Source organism: Geotrypetes seraphini, chromosome 6 (genome assembly GCF_902459505.1).
Source record: "Geotrypetes seraphini chromosome 6, aGeoSer1.1, whole genome shotgun sequence".
Taxonomy (NCBI): domain Eukaryota; kingdom Metazoa; phylum Chordata; class Amphibia; order Gymnophiona; family Dermophiidae; genus Geotrypetes; species Geotrypetes seraphini.
Window position 1 is genome coordinate 212,926,634 of NC_047089.1, and position 20,950 is coordinate 212,947,583.

Below are 20,950 nucleotides of genomic sequence, written 5' to 3' on the forward strand. Positions count from 1 at the left end.
GTCAGTGCCTGAGCACTGATTGGCTCAGGTACTAACAGGAAAATAAGGCTAAAGCAGCTCAGACCCGTCACTGAAAAAAAAATGCCCCCGATTCCCACCCCCTCACCTGCTCTAGTAAATTTTCAGAGGCCAATTTATGAGCATAAATCTTTTGAATACTGGGCCCCACATTATTATCGATTGCTTTATTTTTTTTCAAGACAACTGCCTCTGTATTTAGATGCATCCTGTCCCCCTCTGCACTCCTGTTTACATGGTATAGAAGGCATAAGAACTATTCTGGAAGTAGAGGAGCAATAAATCACTCAATTGGGTGATAAAATATTGATTAATTTGTAGTCGCACGATCCACTTATTACCTAGTATGCATGAATGGAGAGATGAAGCCTTCCTCGGGTGGTCAAAAGCCACTTCCTGGAGTCTGAACTGATCCCAGCAGAAGGAAGCTTTGTATGCTTGGAAAATGCACCTGCCCTCTGCAAGACCCCTGATTGGGGAGAAAGGGGACTTTTATAAAAAAAAAAAAAACATAACCCTGACTTCCCAATCTCTCCTTCAACAATAAAAAGTTATGCAGTGCTAAAACAATGTTAAAGCAAATTAAAAGTTTTGTTGTACATTCATTTTTTCTTAATTGGTTTCACTACAGAGAGGTGATGGAAGAAATTTCTATGGAGCCAAGCGTTGTTTAAGATACAGTATAATCTTGTTATAACAGACTTCAAGGGACCTGGAAAAACGGTTTGTTATAGCCAGAATCCGTTAAACCCAGAGTTGCATTTTTTTTTAAAATTTATTTAGGTCAACTTGAAACAACGTTCAATCAATGAACAACAGTCACTGCACAAGCATACTAGCAACATCAAGAACAAAACTCAGCAAAACATTGGTATGGCACGAAATGATTGCAAAACCAGAACACTAAAATATGTTATAAAGCATTATGTCGTACTGGACTGGAAAGAAAAATACTTTGTCATTTTCTTCTGGGCTGCATTTTGATACCATATCACTGACACCCCACGCACCTTGTAGGCGGAGCCTGCATGTCCGTTATAGCCGAAGAAAATTACAGCTAGAAGTGGCTCTGGGGACCAAATTAGTTGTCTCTTATATCCAAAAGTCCGTTATATGCGAGTCCGCTATATCCGATGATATTCTGTATGTTTATAATGGCGCTCGGCCGGGACCAGTGGACCTCGTCCACTATAAGCGAGGTTCCTTTATAAGCGAGTCCGTTATAACGAGATTATACTGTATTGTCAAATGGCCTGGTACAGAGACACTTCCCACCTCTACCAAAAGACTCCTAACAAAAGGAATAACCAGTGAAAGGCAGAGCCCCTAGACACAGGAGCTCTTACTATAGTGCAGCAAAATCGTAGATTAGTACGTGGCAATCTATGATTTTACCATGTGCTCTACTCAGATTTATCATTGCATTTTTGGGGTATTTTAAAAAATATTTCATGTGCTAATGTCATTAGTGTGCAATACCTACATAGAGTTAACGTGGAAGCACGTACAAGCTGTTTAATGCTCCTGTGCCCACTCTGCCCATGAAACACCCTCTCCTAAATTAATTTGGTAACGCATGGGTGACATTTCTGCAGTAGCTTGTTTGTGTTAAGGGCTTAATACTAGGGTTACAAGATTTTTTTTCTTATTATTTTAAAATGAACAAAAGAGGACACGTGGCTCCGCCCCCCCCCCCCCCCCAAAACCTCATCTCCTCTTTCCAGAGTCTGGGCCATGTCTGGAGGTCCTTCGAGCATGCATGCTTGTGACGCCATTGTGTTGCATCCACGCCTGTTCAGAGGCCTTGCAGACGTGGCCACGAGCTTAGGGCTTTCCAAAACCTGGATGAACTGCCGGGTTTTGGACCTCTATCCGGGCACCTGGACAGTCTGGGTTTTCCCAGACATTTGGCAACCCCGCTTAATACCCTTTTTTTTTTTTAAGTAAGGGAGCCCTAAAACATCACAACAGCAAATGAAAAGGAAACCAAGTTAAAAAAAACAAAAAACAACTAGTCCCGGTTCTGAAGGGAGAAGCCAAGATGGCAGTGTGAATCTGGAAGTGCTCGTGGCTCGTATACTTTCTTTTGTCCTTAAGAGAGTGTTGAACATGTTAGACCCTTGCCGACGGATACCTTCACCCTTACAACAGAGCAGACCGAGTTTCACCTCCAGAACACCTTCTGTTACCGGGGAGAAGGGGCCAAGATGTGTCAGCAGTTAAAGAGACGACTGCTACACTTGAGCCGGAAATATCTTTATTGCCCCGGACCCCATTGTTCCTTCATGCCCAGCAGCCTCATTGACGGATTGTAAGAAAAATCTTGATACCAAAGTGGTTGCGGGGATTTTATCTGTCGAGGGACACAAGTCAATAATGTGAGCCACTGCTGGAAAGAAGATATTAGGGGCTGGATCTCAGCTTGTAGTCCTCATGGTAGTAACCCTGGAAGCTATCTGGAAAGTGCTACAAAGATTGGATGGAACTGTATTAAAATCCGTAGAAGAAATAACTGCTCGGGTATATAAAGTGGATTCTCTTACCTGAAAATATTAAGAGAGAAAATCTTTCTCAGTTTGCCTGTGCTAATGAAGAAATATCCTCTTTAAAGATAGTAACAACTACCTTAATTAGGGGAAAACACCCTCCAAGGATTCAAGACAAAGTTAGACAAGTTTCTGCTGAACAAGAACGTGCGCTGGTGGGTCTAATCTCAGTTAGGGTGCTGGTCTTGGGCCAGAGGGCCGCCGCGTGAGCGGACTGCTGACTCAGCAGTGGCAATTCTTATGTTCTTATAAGATGTCAGTACACAGAAGATTGGAACAATTGGAGAACTAACAGGAGACTCAATTTACATATTTTTAATTTTCCTAAGCCACCTGATGCAACTCCTGTGACTTATTTCGTAAATATCTAATTCATATTTTGAAGTTTGTCCCTGAAACTATTCCGCCTTTGAATAAAAATTTACTTCTTACCAGGTGCTTCAAGTAAAAAAAGTTGGGGGAGGAACTGGTGGCTTAATTCGGGAGCCTCAACAAGATGAATGTATTAATCTGGATAATTTATCGGCACTTTTTGAAGATTCAGTAACAGCAATTGAGGAAAGAGCTACTTTATTAGCCTCACTTGTATTTCAACAAGATCTCAATGCAGTAATGAAACTTTACTTTCGTAATGCTCAGACTCCATATTTTGGACAGAGGGTTTGGATTTATCCTGATGTAACTAAAGAAACACAGAAAAAGAGGAAGGCATTTCTTGCTTTGTGGGAAGAGACAAGGAATTTAGGGGTAAATTTTCTGCTTTCATATCCTTGTAAATGTTTTGTCTGCTTTGCTGGGGTAAAATATATTTTTGATACCCCGGACCAGTTGAAAGCCTTTCTAGATTTGAAGAAGATCTCTATTGGGTAATGGGCGTATGAATTAGGAGGATTTTGTCTCGTTAAGCCTATTATATTGCCATATTCTATTAACTTTCAGGTTTTTGGGGCTGACCTCCCTTCTCTTTAGTGGTCTAAGAAGAAAATGATAAATTACTTATTGATTGTATTATGGCTTATAATATTTTTCTTTTCATTTTTCTTAAACAAGTATTATACTTGCAAAATTTCTTATTAAACCCTCCCCCTAAAAAAAAAACTAGTCCCCACCTACTCAAACAAGGGACCATCCCTTACATGCTCCTCTATGGCTACCTGATTGCAATGTGTGGCGGCAGCCAAAAGAGCAAACAAGATGCTAGGAATTATTACAAAAAGGGATGGTTAACAAGACTAAGAATGTTATAATGCCCCTGTATCGCTCCATGGTACTCACCTAGAGTATTGTGTTCAGTTCTGATCTCCTTAACTCAAGAAAGATATAGCGGCACTAGAAAAGGTTCAAAGAAGAGCAACCAAGATGATAAAGGGGATGGAATTCCTCTCGTATGAGGAAAGACTAAAATGGTTAGGGCTCTTCAGCTTGGAAAAGGGGCGGATGAGGGGAGATATGATTGAAGTCTACAAAATCCTGAGTGGAGTAGAACGGGTACAAATGAATCAATTTTTTACTCAGTCAAAAATTACGAAGACTAGGGGACATTCGATGAAGTTACAGGGAAATACTTTTAAAACCAATAGGAGGAAATATTTTTTCACTCAGAGAATAGTTAAGCTCTGGAACGCTACTGGGCTTGATGGACCATTGGTCTGACCCAGTAAGGCTGTTCTTAGATTCTTATGCCAATCCTTTCGCAACATATCAGTCTAGCACAGGGGTAAGGAACTCCGGTCCTCGAGAGCCGTATTCCAGTCGGGTTTTCAGGATTTCCCCAATGAATATGCATGAGATCTATTTGCATGCACTGCTTTCAATGCATATTCATTGGGGAAATCCTGAAAACCCGACTGGAATACGGCTCTCAAGGACCGGAGTTCCCTACCCCTGGGTCTAGCATGAAGATGTGCCACAGTGCTTTCCACATCTGTTCTGAGCAGCGAGCCAGGGAAGTAGCCTGATCTGCAGTAGATGCAAAGCTCCTGTGCATTTCCAAAGTATACAGTGCCATCTGTTTTACTGCTTTACAGAAGCCCTTATTGTAGGGAGACATCATCCTAGGTTATTCCCTGCTTGGGACTTCTATGGCTGTGAACTCATAGTTCTCCTTTGCTTAGAATGAAAAATCACACAAAGATTTTATTAAATTTATAATGCACCTTACTTAGAAAGGCCAACTGATTATGCTAAAGAAAAATACGTATGTTCCCCAAAGATCTGTTTACTCCGTTTATAAAATAGACATGAATTTTGTGGATACAGAAACCATGTCGCCCCCCCCCCAGCCTTCAAAACTTATGAGAACTTCTAATGCTTACCAGGAAGGGAGAATCCTGCTCAAGGGAAAAGATCTTGGAGCTGTAGAATTATGATTAAGAATCTTTGCAAATTAAGATTGTATAAATCTCCTCATTTTGCGGGTTAAACTACAGATGCTGGAACAGGACAGCTCTGAAGAAAAGAATGCACTTAATAATAATTTAAAAAATATAATCCAGAAACATTCTAGTGAGAAAACACAAATCAATGGTGAAAATCCAAGTGCGATGCCACCACCTATGTGACATTTTCACTTGTTCAGTAAGAAAGGGGAAGCTGAGATTTCTTCTTTTCAAAATCAGAATGAGATTTTCATGACAGTAGAAGTCCAATCTCTCATCTATAAATGCACTATCAAACTTTAATCAGGAACATTAAAGTACTATTACAAAAAAAATAAAAATAAAAATCCCCCGTTAAGGGGATGCAACAATTTCTTCTGACTTACAAGTGGTGGGAAGAAATTTGATGTTCCCTGTGCAACGACGATTCTCATTACTCATGTCTCATTAAGAGCAAAGTATCCTGCCAATTCTTTTCAGAATCCTTGCAAATGAAATCCATGGTTAAGATATGAATGCTGAGTCTGCATAGTTTAATCTCGCCGCACCTTGTCTTTTAATATTCCCGAACTGCTAGATCAGAGAGCTTATCTCGAACTTCCTCTACACCTTTAGAATTTGTAGATTTGTCAGAATAATCCCGCTCTCCAAAAATGGTGCTTCCAATTCTCACATTTGTGGAGCCAACCTCTATCTGCAAAAGAATGAGAAATTATTTATTTATTTTTAAAGGGGGCCATGCAAATGGCCCCCCATCAGTGACACACAAGGCTTCCAATGCAATACAAAAAGGAGCCTGGACAAGCTGCCTGGAGTAACCATTGTTAAATACAAACTTTAATGAGGGTGGAGTGGATACATGTTTTGGCAATACTAAAAATTTGGTGATAAGATATAATAGGGGTCTTGGATAGTGGATTAGCAGTGCTCTTGTAAGAACATAAGAATGGCCATAAGGGGTCAGAATGATGGTCCATCATGACCAGAATCCTGCTTCCAACAGTGGCCAATCCAAATCACAAGAACCTGGCAAAACCCCAAGAGTTATCAAGATTCCACATTACTAATCCTGGTTTCGGGGACTAAATCGCGTGAGACAACGGTGCGCCGACAACTGAGCGCAAGATTGACGGCGTGCCGAAGAAAAGCACTATTTTAAAGGGCTCCGACAGGGGGTGTGGGGGGGGGAACCCCCCACTTTACTTAACACACATTGCGCTGGCGTTGTGGGGGGCTTGGGCGGTTGTAACCCCCCACATTATAGTTAAAACTGAACTTTTTCCCTAAAAAACAGGCAAAAAGTTCGGTTTCAAGTATAATGAGGGGGGTTACAACCCCCCAAACCCCCCACAACGCCAGCGCAATGTCTGTTAAGTAAAATAGGGGGGTTCCCCACCAACACCCCCCGTCGGAACCCTTTAAAATAGTGCTTTTCTTTGGCGCGCCCTCAACCTTGCGCTCAGTTGTCGGCGCGATTTTGTCTATGAACCACTAATCCCAGGGGTAAACAGTGGCTGCCCCCGTGTCTATCTCAATAGCAGACTGGATCTTTCGACTAGGAACTTTTCTAAACTTTTTTTTTAAAGCCACATATGCTGTTATCACCTCCTCCAGCAATGAGTTCCAGAACTTAACTAATCATTGAGCGAAAAATATTTTCTTCTTTTAAAAGTATTACCATGTAACCTCATGGAGTGCCCCTTAGTCTTTGTACTTTTTCAATGAGGAAACAATCAATTCACATTTACCTGTTCCAATCCACTCAGGATTTTGTAGACCTCTATGATATCCCCCCTCAGCTACCTCTTCTCCAGGCTGAAGAGTCCTAACTTCCTAGCCTTTCCTAGTAAGAGAGGCTTTCCATCCCCTCAAAACATTCAAGGTTTGAAACAGACTGTGGATTTGCTCAAGAACATATACAGTAGGTGGCTTGGGGAAATCAACTGCTTATTCCTAGTATAAGCAACATAAAATTTGTTTAACTACTTGGGTTGGCCACTGTTGGAAACAGGATGCTGGACTTGATGGACCTTTCATCCATCCCAGTATGGCAACTCTTATGTTCATATGTGAGCCGAGTATAGGACAATCAAGCCATTGTGACATCACTGATGAGTTTGGCTCTTAGGCATTGGTGGAATAAGGCTTTATGACATCACAATCTTAGCTCTGGAATGTTGCTATTTGGGTTTCTGCCAGGTACTTGGGACCTGGGTTGGCCACTGTTGGAAACACGATACAGGGCTTGATGAACCTTTGATCTGTCCCAGTATGACAATTCTTATGTTCTTATGTAGGTAGATATATTTGATATTCTTCATCACACTCAGTCTGCTCAGGACTAATATAACGAGCAGTCACACTAAAGGGTTTGAAAGTCCAGGTGCAGAAGTACATCTTCCTCCCAGTGAGAGAGAGGAGACATGATCTGGGAACAGAGGAAGAAGATCAGACTGGAAGGAGGAGGAGCTGAAAAAAGATGGAGAGGAATTGAGTCTGTGAAGGGAAAGGGAAGGACACAGTAAAGAAAAACCAGCAGAGAAAGAGACAAAGAAGTCAGAGGAGATAAACTATGGAGAAAGGGTCATGGAGAAATGATTTTTTATTTAAAAAATAAAGAGGACAGGAAAACAATTGAGAAGGAATGTGCAGACACAGAGAATTTAGAACAATCAGAGACAAAGGACTGAAATCAAACACAGATACAAAAGTTGGAAAATTTCACCTCAGTATAAGTCTCTATACTACCTGGGGCGTGTCAAGAACAGGGTAGAGAATGACACGGAGACAAATTTTTCCCCGTCCCCACAGGAACTCATTTTCTCATTCCGAGTTCTTTTCCTGTCACTGTCCAATTCCTGCAAGCTCTGTCCTCATCTGCACAAGCCTCAAACACGTTAAAATCATAAGTAGCAACATTCTAGAGCTCAGATTGTGATGTCATAATGCCTCGTTCCACCAATGCCTAAGTTCTGTCCTCATCTGACAAGTCTCAAACACTTTAAAATCATAAGTAGCAACATTCTAGAGCTGAGATTGTGATGTCATAATGCCTCATTCCACCAATGCCTAAGCTCTGTCCTCATCTGCACAAGCCTCAAACACTTTAAAATCATAACTGTTCGAAGCTTGTGTGGTTAAGGCAGAGATTACAGCAATGGGACAGGGACAGCAACAAAACTTGTCCCTGTGTCATTCTCTAAAGCAGGGAACAACTGGTATTCCCGTCTTCTCTAGTCCTGTAGTCACCAAAATACAGGTATGTTACTGGAAGGATATAGGACAGCATGCCATGATCTGAAAAATCTCTTTAAATATTGCTTCTCAACTTTGGAGGAAAACAGAGAGGACCACCAGCAGCATTTTCAGCCAGACCTGGGTTTGGTGCCAATCCTTGTGCTGGTGAATGAGTTACACAGTGCAGTTCTTTGGTGCCATGGTCAGCCTCTATTAGCAGGACACTAGAAACGGTGAACAAGTTTACAAATAGCTGCTACAGACCAACAAAAAGCCACAAGCACACTTACCGCATGCTCAAAGTCCATTGACATACCCATGCTGAGTTCCACCTTCTCAGGGGGGATCTTTAACTTCTTGCACACCTCCTGTCGCAGGGATATTAATACCTTAACAGACAGACAAGTAGGTTAGATGCATTTCTGCTTTAAAAAGCTGGACTTTGGCATCAGTGTAAGAAACTTGGATTTGCATTTCTTGTCCAACAGGGCACAGGCTTCTCGAAAGAGTGGAAAGAAAACCTTCCATCCCCACCCCTTTTTGGTTCATAGTCTAAAGCACGCGAGGACAAAGGCACGCAGACAACTGAGCGCAGGACTTAATCGCGCCGAAGAAAAACTGTATTTTAAAGGGCTCCGATGGGGGGTGTTGGTGGAGAACCCCCCCACTTTACTTAATAGATATCGCGCTGGCGTTGTGGGGGAGTTGTAACCTCCTCATTATACTGGAAACTTAACTTTTTCCCTGTTTTTTAGGGGAAAAAGTTAAGTTTTCAGTATAATGGGGGGGGGGAGAAACCCCCCGTCAGAACACTTTAAAATATGGGTTTTCTTCGGCGCGATTAAGCCCTGCACTCAGTTGTCCGCACTCGGTTGTCGGCGCGCCTTTATCCTCGTGCGCTTTTGACCCGTCACACCCCTTTTTTTGTAGTTATATTACCATACTCAAAGTGGTTTACATATAGGTACCTCAAGCATTTCCCCCTCTAAACAGGCTTAGTAAGAGTTTTAGTGGAATCGAGAATGGCACTAAAGTTTCTAATAAGCATAGGACAGCTCGATACATCATGATAATTTATAGCAGATTTTGACAAGAGGTGTAATAATCTAATCTAATCTTTGATTTTTTTTAAATACTGATTCATCCCAACAGGAGGGCTCGACTCGGTTAACAAAATATTAATAAAATTATACAGGAGATTAGAACATAAACTATATCTTTTAGGCCAGATATTTTATTTTTTCATGATTATTTGAAAAAGAAGGATCATTAGTAAATTTCTGAACTAAATGTGTCTTCAGGACTTTACGAAAAGTGGGTAGATGAGAGAGAACTTTAGTTACAGAAGGAAGGTCTTTCCAAACTTTTACGAATAAAAAAGAAAATGGTGTAGTGAGAATCTCTGGTGCATCTCAGGAGGGGTGGGGAGGACGTTTGCATCCTTCCCCAAAGCTACCCAATCCCAGCTGATAGTAGAAGACAGCAGCTAGTGCCACTGCAGGCTCACTGCTTCTGTAATCCACTCTTCCTGCCTCTTGTACCCATGTAATTTACAGCTCAGATCAATTGTGCCATACGATGTTCCACAGGTTTCTACCGTGTACCATGTGGTTCAGATGAGACAGAAGAGGTGGCAGAGGCAGGGTAGAGAAGTAGCAGACAGAGGAATTGCCAGATACATAAAGATATTGATTACAGACGTCCCACTTAAGTATGACTTGGTTGCGGCTTCATTTGATTTCAATGAGCAGTATTTCCAGTAGCATAGACTCCTACACTTCTCCTGTGGCAGATTCGGGAATGATGCATGACCACATTAAGAACAGTGTGTGGTTGTGCATGCTGTACCTTAGAGGGAACACTGTTAGGGACAGTTGGCCTTTTTTATCAGCTGGGAGAAGAGGTAAGTAGCAAGCATCTTAAAATCTACAAGTTCTAAGTTACATAGAAATCAGACTTAAGAGCAGCTTTAAAAACGAAACTAGTTCTTAACTTGGGGACTGCCTGTACTAAAGCAATGAACACAGTCCCCTACCTCCTCAGGGATGATCCTGTTGAAAACACATCTTTGGAAAAAAAATACAGTTAAACACCAGCACTGACTTCCTTCATCGTCAGACACAAAATCTTGCAAAATGCCACGCTTGGGCTACTATAACAGTACTAACTAACAGTACCAACCCTGCCTCTGAAGAGAAACAGCACTGCAATCACTACACCAAGCCCTCGGAACCCCTATACACCTTCTACTAGGACACAGAACAAGCCAAACTGATCCAGGTTTCTACATAACACACACTAGTAGGATGCCATACCTCAGTCACGCACACATAGCATAGACAGACCTTAGCCAAGTGCAGAATAAGGGCCATCAGAATTGGACACTCCAGAGCACCACTGGAGAAGCAAAAATTAGAGGCCAATCGAAACCCAAAAATTTGTGCTTGCCCCCCTCCCTAATGTCTCTTCAGGGGCAGAAAAGAACCCCATCTTTATTACCTGTTTTAAAATGACTGCTGCAGGAAATCCCAGCAGCAATATTGAGATTGGAGACTGCTCCTATACCGGTGCCAATCACTCTTGCTTATGCTGGCGTCGATCTCAAAACGGCTGCTGGGACTTCCTGCAGCAGTCTCATTTTAAAACAGCAATGGCACTGGGCAGGAAAGAGGACCCTGAGGCCCATATGCTCAAAACTCACTGTGCCTTTAACGATCAACGCTAAACCAGTTTTAACCTGTTTAGCATCGAAGTATTTCAGCTATTTGATGCCCAAAATGTCTTATCACAGTCTTTTCCGTGGTATGTAGCAGTCTCTGATAATCGTATGTCAGTGGATTACAATAAGCTCATCAATATTAAAATAAGCATTCCGATCGATGCCCAGAAAGAAGTACCGTGTAATACACACACAACATCTATGCCCATTTAAAAAAGACAAAAAAAATATACTACTCTTCCTGCCCTGAACAGCCAAGCGGCAGGAGGTTGCTTCAGGGCTTCCCCTGCCGCTGAGCTGCTTGGGGCTTTCCCTGCCAACTCTGTGCATGCTTCACTTCTCATTTTCTCTATTTTGCATCAAGCGCACATTTCACACTTTTGCTTTCAGATGACGAATTTACCTTTTGTTTTGCTGCCACTTATTTGCAAAGTCTCAGCTGCTGCTCCAGCGCCCCCTCCCTAGATACATTATTGTCTGGGAAGCCTCAAACCTTCTCACAGGAAGGTTGCCTATAGAGATCAGTATTTCTTCTTGGTACTCAAAACTATAATCACTGGCTACAAGTAAAATGTACACACCTGGAAATCTGGATTAGGTCCTTGGTTGGGGTCATGTTCAAAGCTTCCAATTGTCATTAAACCAACAAATTCAAGGCTGGGACACTTCTGGGTGATATGTGCCACAGTGGCCACAGTTTCCGCAGGTGGGAGACCATGCTTACCTGAAAAATAGAGGAGGAGAAGTTCTTAGAACCGCAGATTATCTGTCTAGTCTAAGCAGGAATTTCCAAAGTACCAGGAACTTCATAATGCTTCAATATATCCACATTCCAGTTCACACACAATAATACCCATGCTACAGAGAGGCAGATTTAAAGGCTGAATCTCAGGAATAAAGATTTTTTTCCTAAGCCTGTATCATGCCTAGCATGCATTAAATGGACCGGAGAATGAGTCATCCCCTCAAAACCAAACAGAGGCTTTTTGATTAAAATAATTGATTAATGCAAGAACAGTCAACTCCTCTTCTGATGCATTTTCACTCCAGCCTTAGAAATAAAAAAGATTACCTATGCTCTAATTAGGAAGAGATTAAAAAAAATAAAAAATAAACTTGGAATATTGGGGGAGGGGGAGAGATCTACCTTCCTCTAGTCTAGTTGCTGGAAATCACAGTTTTAGGTCTTGCTCTTGGCAGAGTTCTGCTTACTGCACTACCAGCACTTCCACTTGGGACACACCTGGAGGGAAGTAAGCCCGGGAACCCAGTCACCTGGAAGGTCAAGGGCACCAACTGAAATCCCGGCTTTCTGTGGCAGTAGGACTCGTTAAAGCAGTTTTACTGGGAAAGAAAGCTTCCCTCCTGATGCACAAAAGGGTTCTCCGTGGCTGCCAACAATCCTCCTAGCAGCACAGAGATTCCTATGCTAATGCACTACAAGGAGCTCATTAGTATTATAATGAGCACTCCATGTAATGGTCTAAACTTTTTGCTCACTTTTTACAGGCAAAATTTTCCAACAGGGTCTGAACTGTCATAGCCTTACTTTCCTGTCAGTGCCTGAGCACTGATTGGCTCAGGCACCAACATGAAAATAAGGCTAAAGCAGCTCAGACCCACCACTGAACAAAAAATACCCCTAATTCCTCCTTCCTTCCCACCGAGTACTTGTCCTCCTTCCTCACCCAAAAACAAAGCCCAGTTGACTAGTGGGCCCCTCCCCACCGATGCCGGATCCCACCCATACCTTCTACTGAAGACTGGCAAGAGGAATGCTTATTTCCTCCTGCCGGAAGGCCCACCTCTTCAAAATGGCAGGTCTTCCCCTTCCCAGTACATCCTGGGATGTGCAGGACAGTGTCCCAAGGCCCCGATTGGCTCAGGTGCCTAAAGCCCCTCCCCTGGGATACACCAGGAAAGGGATGGCCCAGGGGAGGAGGTTTTTTATGTTGTTTTTTAAAAAAAAATAAGCGCAGCTCTTATGTACGTGTGTTGTGTACACACAACAGCTTTCTCTATTTTTTAAAAAAAAGCCGATTTGTGGATTCCCTTGCTGACTCCAAAGCAGGAGCTGGCAGAGGAAGCCCCGATTCAAAGGCTGCAGTTACCGCTCTCCCCTCTGCTGGCTCTCAGCTAATCGTGACTGGGCAAAGGGAAAGAGAAGGACGGCTGCAAGGAGGAGGAGGAGCTGAGCCTAGCAATTGCTCTTCTGAGCAGGCACCAAGCACAGTTCCTCTCTTGTTTTACTGGTGCTGCTCTGCACAAATAGCATGCATATAATTTGCATTCTATTGTGTCGAGCATCACCAGTAAAATAAAAATTGCTCTACCATGGTATTTTATTTCACCCGTGGTGTCAGCTTCGTGCATCCTGCTCCAAGTGTAGTGACCCAGATTGATCCCAATGCCTCAAATAAGACCTCCAAACCTCCAGTCATGCATTCTCATATTGCATTCTGTGCAGACTCTGATATCCTCCACTGGTTCAGCATAAGAATGATCCAAAATCATTGTGGTGAATGAGCTCCAGAAACTTTCAATCTCTATTAGATACTAACTAAGCTAGCCAATCATAGAATTTGGATCATTAAATAGGGTATTGCGGACTTATAAGAAGAATTCCAGTTGACAGGATAATTATAAAAAATAAACTGGAAATATTTTCATGAACTCAAACCTATGCTTCAGCTAATCAAAATCTAACTTTTCATTTGAATCATTCATGGAGGGACCCTGGAACAGCTTCATGCGTCAGTCAACAGAAATCACACAGAGTACTCACTACTCTCCCCGCTGGTGTTGACCTGCACCATAACCTTTAACTTCTCCGGTAACTCTTTCTTCTGCCAGGAACTGTTCACCTTGTCTGCCAACTTGATGGAATCCAGTGTTTCCAGCATAAAGAGGTTGGGAACAGCTTAAGTGAGCAAGGAGAGACTGAAGATGAGTAGAGACTCAAAAACTAGGGTGTCAAATGCTCAAAAAATACATATATAATAAACAAATAAGAATTACATACAAACTAATTTGTTAATGTTGTTTTTCTGTAGGTGACCTATAAAATGCCATTTAATATCCGGACATGTGGCCTGAATCTGGAAAATTAAAAAACAAACAAACAGTCATTCAAATCTGGCAATACGCTAGCCATACTTCAAGCACTAATACATTTTGGGAAACTGAGTATAAAGGCTCCCTTCCTGGGCAACCCTTCTTTTAACACATATAGGAACTGAAAGAAGAGCCACACACACTAACTTACTTTAGAATCTGATGCCTTCTCTAACAGCTCTTGAACCTGGAAAGAATTAAAATATGCTTTCAGTTATTAGGAAGCCAGGCTTTCCACCAGGGACAGCCAAAGGAGCAAAAATATCTGAACTACTTTGCCCAACAGCTCTTTCTTGTCGGTTCCCAAGTCCACTGGGGCTATGGTGCTAAAAGCCTTCAAAGTTAACCCAGGTTCCCTTCACCCGCCAACTTGCTCTCAATCCTGTCTAGCTTAGCCTTTGCAACAGTGAGAATCAAGAGGCATGAACTACTACTACAGAAAGCCAAAAGAAGTGCACCCTGAACCCTATCCAGTAGGTGTCGCCTCCGAGATACTTGGGTCTCTACCAAGAATCAAATCCAACTCTACTCCCCATCACAAGGTACAACGGTCATAGAGCCAGCTAGGTGCCCCCTCCCCACATACCCCCATGGCCACATCCTACAAACAGAGGTGGCTGGCAGCAGACCTGGACATGTTTTACAGTCATGACACACAACTAAGCATTCAACACCACAATGGAAATGCCCCTTTGAATACATTCAGGTCCTATATTTTCCATGCATGCCAAAGGCTCAGAGCCAGGCAAACTCACTAGTGCCAACAAGGTCACAGCTTATCAAAGCATTACTCCAGAAAAGAAAATAAAATTTTGGTTTACCAGACAACTGGAATGTAGCTCTGAGACTCATCTTTCAATAAGATCACATTTTGAGGGACAGAGTCAACTCCTAGTGGAATTCTGCGCGACTGTGCAATGCAGAACTCACAGTCGCGCAGAATTCCCTTTTCCCGCGCAGAATCTCAACCGTGTCAGCTTATTCGGGTCGCATTATCAGCAGCAATTCCCACATGCTGCCTGCCATTAACCCGAAGTCTCTCCGCGGCAAAGGGGAGGCCTCCGGATTAGCGGCAGGCAACGTGTGAGAGCTGCTGTCGCTACCATAACCCAAACAAGCAGAGTACAGGGGAGGAGAGAAGGAAAGTTGTTGGCTCTTAACACTTGCATTATGGCGCAGAGAGAGGGAAGGTGTGAGAGGAAGAAAAGTTGTTGGCACAGGGGGAGGGGTGAGAAGAAGGCAAGATGCTGGCACAGGGGGAGGAGAGGGAGACATGCACAGGGGTGAGGAGAGAGGATGAAATTGAACATAATGAAGGAAGGGAGAGATGGTGCATGGAAGGGGATAGAGAGATTTAACACAGGACACAAGGAAGGGACAGAGAGGTGTTCGACATCAGTGTGGATGAGAGGGAGGGAGAGATACACAGGAGGGAGAGAAGGAAGGAGATGTTGGATCTAGGAGTAGAATGGAGTGATGGAAAGATGCCTGGAAATGGGAGTGAGGGAAGAGAGTGGGAGAAATGCTGGACCATGGGGAAGAGTGCAGCAGTGACGAGATAGGGTGATGTCAGGCTACGAGGGTGGGGATGGAAGGAAGAGAGAGCAGATGCCGGAAGGAAGACGCTGAGAATGGTAAAACCCTGAGGCGTAGGAGAGGGTGGCAAGGAAAAAGACGAGAGGATAAACATAACAGAGGGTAGAAATATTATAAAGGAGGTACATTGAAGATGAAAAGAATGGAGGATTGAGGAAGGAATGAGATGGGGAATGGGAGAAAAGATGGAAATTTGATAGGTAGCTGAAAAGTAAAAAAAGAGGAGAATGGTAAGAAAGAAGCAGAAAAGAGCTAAAAAGGAATGATCAATATGTCTGAAGCCGGTGTAGTGAGGGAATAGAGAGAGTAAAAAAGGCCAAATGGATAGCAGTCACATGAAGCAGAATTAGCAGACAACAGGAAAGCAGAAAAAAGAAACTGGAACCAACATGATGGAAAAATAAAACACCCAGGACAATAAAGGTAGAAGAAAACCATTTTATTTTAAAATGTTTTAAATGAAATATGGATAATAATTAGCAAAAATATTGTTTAAATATTGACAAACTTGCAGATTTTGCCAATTTTGTGCGCAGAATTCTGCCAGGAGTAAGAGTCCTGATGTAACTATGGGTCTCAAATAGCCCTTTTACACTCAGGGTTACAACAGACAGAAAGAGAAGGGGATTGAAATGTACTTACATAGTTTTCTCCAAAGTAACGTTGCCCCTGTGCATAGGCCTCAATCACCATGTCCACAGGCTTGGTTTTGCTGACAGCCACAAGTCGTGGCTGGACTGCCAGGAGACTCTGGTGGCAAAGGAAGTGGAACTTGATGAAATTAACAAATGTGCTAAAGAACAATTGCATTAAAATTTAGGTTAGCTAGATCTCTAGTAAAACAGATTTTATGCTGCTTATCCTAGGAATAAGCAGTGGATTTCCCCAAGCCATCTCAATAATGGCCTATGAACTTCTCTTTCCAGAAATTATCCAAGCCTTTTTTTTAAACCCCGCTAAGCTAACTGATTTCACCACATTCTCCGGAAGAGGTGGGGAAGAGAGAGGAAAGTTTTGGGGCTGCCGCTGTGGCTCACCCCATTCCAACATCTATAGTGCAAGGGACTCAGGCTCAGCAGCTTATCACTGTATAAAAAGTACAGTATGAGGCTGAACATACTTCTGAATGAAACCCACATTGAACAAAAAAAAAAAATCTTACCCTTCTAGAATTGACAAGATATGAAGCTCCTGGAGTGAGATTTTCTGACTGCTTCTAGCTATGATTTGAATCCTAGGGCATTTCTAGGCTCTTGTTCCACCCACTGAAATCAGCACTGCATGTTCCATAATGGTCATAGCAAATGGTCAGGGTTAAGTGACTTGCCCAGGATTAGAAGGAGCTGCAGTAGAAACTGAACCATTGGGGCTACTCCTCCATTCCACTGACACTAGCTAACTTGGAAGTGCTTCTTTTAACCCAAAACACACCCTGGCACTTATTTATCGCAAAGCTAGGAGTAGGGATATGCAGTAGATGAGGTTAGGAACTAGCTTGCTTAAGAATATAAAACCCCATTCAAATTCTTGGATATACGAAGTTTCTACACCTCCAAAGAACAAAGTTGGCAGGAAATCCCACTGCCAACACTCAACCAGTAACATAACTTAAAGTCCATGTGCATCCATAATCCTTACTTGCTCACTGTGATAGAAGCCCCTGGATCAGACCCAGCATAAAACAGACATGCAACATTCATGGAGGGGATGGGCCCAGGGAGATGGCCTTACCCCGAAATGCAAAGGAAGAACTAAGAAAAGGGAAAAGAACAGGAGGAAAAGGGGAAAAAAAGCAACCCCACAGAGAAAGGAGCAGGGGAGTACACTTATCACCTTACTGGTCAGACTAGATAGACTGTGCTGATATTGATCTGAAATCAGGTACTACAGAGATAGAAGGAGCAATTGTGGAGGAAGTAAGGGCAGCAGCAAAGCTAAAATCAAGGCCAGGAGTACTAGAGATAAGAAAAGAAACATAGGTAGAAGCATGACATAGGAACAGCGAGTGAAGCAGAAGGCAGAAGTAGAGCTGGGGGCAAAAACAGCACTAGAAACAGATGTCAAGGTGGGAATAGGAAACAAGGTCTAGGAGGGTGAAGATACACTCACAATCCTACCCCCGAGCTTTACCTGGGGTCTCTGGGCCGCAGCCCTCTGCACCCGCTCCAACACCGCCTTCAAAGCTCTGCCTACCTCCGAGGACATTCCTGCTCTGCTCCACATCCTCCCCTCCCGGCCACTCTCCTAACGTTTCCGGCCCCGCCCAGCTCCGACCATTGACAGCTCGCGCCTACCGCGATTCCACCAATCAGTGCAGCAAAACTGGTCGGCGGGAGGCGGGAGTTGAGGAAAAGTGACCTCCCCAGGACGCCATCTTGGAAAGGTCGTAGGAGGTTGTGTCCGGCTAATCAAAGGGCTCGCGGGTTATAGTTTAGTAGTTTATTTGTGCAATGTGCTGTAAGAATTCCGCAGATATTAAATACGTGCGGAAGGAAAACATTAAACTATAATTATTTTTGTATAGAATATCCTCGGATCCCTTCATCAAAGAGATCTCCTAATACTTTCTGTAAAGAACAGTAGCTTCAGTTTTGTTCATTTTTCTCGAGTGTCTTACTGAGATTCAGTATCCGGAGATAAATATAGATATTCGGATGCAGTGGGAGCTCTCTGGCTATATAATACACCCGACCCGTGAATAAATGTGCGCATGCCCCTGAATTTCACAGAATGAGGTCTGGTAAAAGATTCGTGTCCAAGGCTATTTAACATTTCAGCCATCTGTGCATTTCTTTGGGGATTTTTTATTTATTTTTTTCTTTACGTGACAGGGTCATTGTATTTGACTATTAGTAATAGTACAGTGGATGGGACTTGATATACCTCTTTTTCTGTGTGGTTAAAATCAAAGCTATTTACATATTTTAGATAGGTACTTATTTTGTACCTCGGCCAATAAAGTGTTAAGTGACTTGCCCAGAGTCACAGGAGCTGCAGTGGGAATGGAACCCACAACCAGAGAATGACATAGAGTCAGATTTGTCCCCGCCCCTGCAAGTTCTGTCCTCATCTGCACAATCTTCAAACACTTAGCCCCCAATTCACTAAACTCAGCGATCGTCGCAAAACGGCCCACCATATGTTTTTCCCCTCGATCACCCATTTTCCGATCCGACTATGCAAATTAGTAAAAGCCCATGCAAAATAACCAAGCGACTGATTCACTTACATTTGCTTGGCTATTATCATTGGGTTTTATGATCCTAAAACCCAACTGCTGTAGACCAATAGGTCTGCCTTTTTTTTTTTTTTTTTTTACAAGTCTGCCTGTTTTTTGTCTTTTTTCCATGGCAGATATTTTACGCCATAAAAATAATCCCCCCCCCAACCACTCACAACGGCCCTCCCCCAACAACCCCCGACAATTGCATGCCCCCTGAGCCACCGTTCCCCCCAACCCCAAAAAGATGGCAGGAGAAAAGCCCACTCCCTCCTGCCATGAAGACTCCCACCGGCCGGCTTCCCCGAAAAAAACGGCAGGAGGGAGGCCCACTCCCTCCTGCCACCAGACGCTCCCCCCCCGACGCCCCTCCCAGCACCAAACCTAAGTATGGCAGGAGGGATGCCCACTCCCTCCTGCCACCGCAGTGCCCCCTCCCCACCCCGTTGTCCATACCTCTTCTGTTGGGAGAAGGAGGAACCGCAAACACCTCCTGCTCCTCCGCCCGGCCTGCTATGCCACGGCCTTAGGACCCTCCCCGGTGCATCATGTGACTCACTGAGCGAGTGAGTCGGTGGGTTTGCATGTAAACTTAATAGTGAATCAATCGCTGTTGGAAAATCGGCCAACAGTGATTGAGTCGCTATTGTTAGTGAGCTTAGGGCGCTGAGGTAGCCACTCTAACCAATAGGCTACTTCTTCACTCCAAACTGTCCATAATTTTCTTCACTTGTGCTGAACCAACAGGTGAGAGCTAGAGTCCCAATCAGCAAAAATATACCCAAAGCCTCATCGTTAATTATAACGTCATTTTGGTAAAAGCTTTCAAATGCGGCTTCCAGGTTACTTATTAGACATGCTGGGGCACAAGGCAGAAACTGCAGAAGGGGCACCACAGCCCACCAGCAAAATGTTTCTTACAGCTTTTCACAGGATTGACACTACCCCAACCAGGGACTGATTTCCCCCCTAGAAGATGTAGGTTATCATATTACACACAAAAATCAAAGCAAAATGATTTATTTATTTGGGGAAATTCATTTATTATTACAAGTACTTGATCTACCATGGTTAATGTCCAAAGGCATAACACAGCAGTTTACAATATCTGTTTAAACAGGGACGAGAGAGCAGAAACTGAGAAGCCGGGCGATGGAAAAGGAGAAGAGAGACTGGTGGTGGGAGACAGGAGGCATCAATGAAGGCAGCATGAAGAAATTAGTACAGCCATGTCATAACCACTTTTTTTTTTTCCAGTATGAGGCAAGAGGGTTCCAGAAGATCTAGAGGGAAAGAATTCCTCAAGGATGACCCTTGGGCAAAGTCCTTGGATAAAATCTAGATGAAGGGGGGGGAGGGAAAATCAAAGCCTGAGAGGAATATGACTAGGGATATAAGGGACTAAGGGCCAGATTCTCAAAACTTTAACATAGTCGCTAAACTGGTTTCCGACGGTTTAGCCTGTACACATTTTAGTGGTGGATTATCAAAATGGCTTATCTCTGTCTTTAGCAAGCTTTCTAGCAGCCTCTGACACTGCCATGCAAATGGGCTCTTCAACATTAAAATTAGCATTCTGGTAGATTCTTTAAAATCGAGCCATTTTCTAAGAGTGGTGTCAACTTTTGTTGACAAAAATCAGCAACTGGTCCAGGGGTGCTAGTACAGTGATGGCACTGTTTAAAACGCCGGCAACAACCCCCCCCCCCCCAGCAGTGGGAGAGATGACCATTCTCTCCTGCCGCAAACAACCCTCCCTGCAGAGGGAGAGAAGCTCACTTTCTCCTGCCACCAAGCAACCCTCCCCCCCCCAAGCAGCGGGAGAGATGCCCATTCTCTCCCGCTGCCAAACAACACCCCCTACCTCCAACTCCCTCTTCCCCTTACCTTGAACTAGTTAGCTGACTGGAGGGATGCCTACTCTCTCCGGCCACCTGGCCCACTTCTTCAAAATGGGCATTCCCCTCCCCAAAGCTCTGATTGGCCCAGGTTGTTTAAGGCCCCTCCCATAAGCCAATCAGAGCCTCGGGCCTCTGCCAGGATGCACCGGGGATGGGAAGGCCTATTTTGAAGAGGTGGGCCAGCTGACAGGAGGGAGTAGGCATCCCTCTAGTCAGCCAAC

The 20,950-nt window shown here is 43.6% G+C and overlaps 1 protein-coding gene across 2 annotated transcripts; it reads right to left on the reverse strand.

The window, feature by feature from the left end:
• Window positions 1–5,036: 5,036 nt before the first annotated feature.
• PLPBP (pyridoxal phosphate binding protein) lies at window positions 5,037–17,878 on the reverse strand. Of its 2 annotated transcripts, none has more exons than XM_033947746.1 (8): window positions 17,739–17,878; window positions 16,251–16,358; window positions 14,164–14,199; window positions 13,921–13,996; window positions 13,684–13,818; window positions 11,480–11,622; window positions 8,470–8,568; window positions 5,037–5,636 (listed from the first exon to the last, which is right to left on the reverse strand). In XM_033947746.1, the coding sequence occupies exons 1-8, from the start codon at window positions 17,829–17,831 to the stop codon at window positions 5,499–5,501; spliced, it is 828 nt and encodes a 275-aa protein (XP_033803637.1). In that variant the 5' UTR covers window positions 17,832–17,878; the 3' UTR covers window positions 5,037–5,498. The 2 variants fall into 2 exon arrangements, with proteins under 2 accessions (XP_033803637.1, XP_033803636.1); XM_033947745.1 differs by having other exon boundaries at window positions 17,802–17,820.
• Window positions 17,879–20,950: the final 3,072 nt, after the last annotated feature.

Bases quoted from the DNA above. Each gene is read 5' to 3' on its own strand.
- PLPBP (XM_033947746.1), bottom strand. From the start codon at position 17,831: ATGTGGAGCAGAGCAGGAATGTCCTCGGAGGTAGGCAGAGCTTTGAAG. The intron at 14,200-16,250 runs GTAAGTACATTT...AATTCTTTCCAG, and splicing joins GTTACTTTGGAGAAAACTAT to GTTCAAGAGCTGTTAGAGAA. The intron at 13,819-13,920 runs GTATGTAATTCT...TGCTCACTTAAG, and splicing joins CAACATTAACAAATTAGTTT to CTGTTCCCAACCTCTTTATG.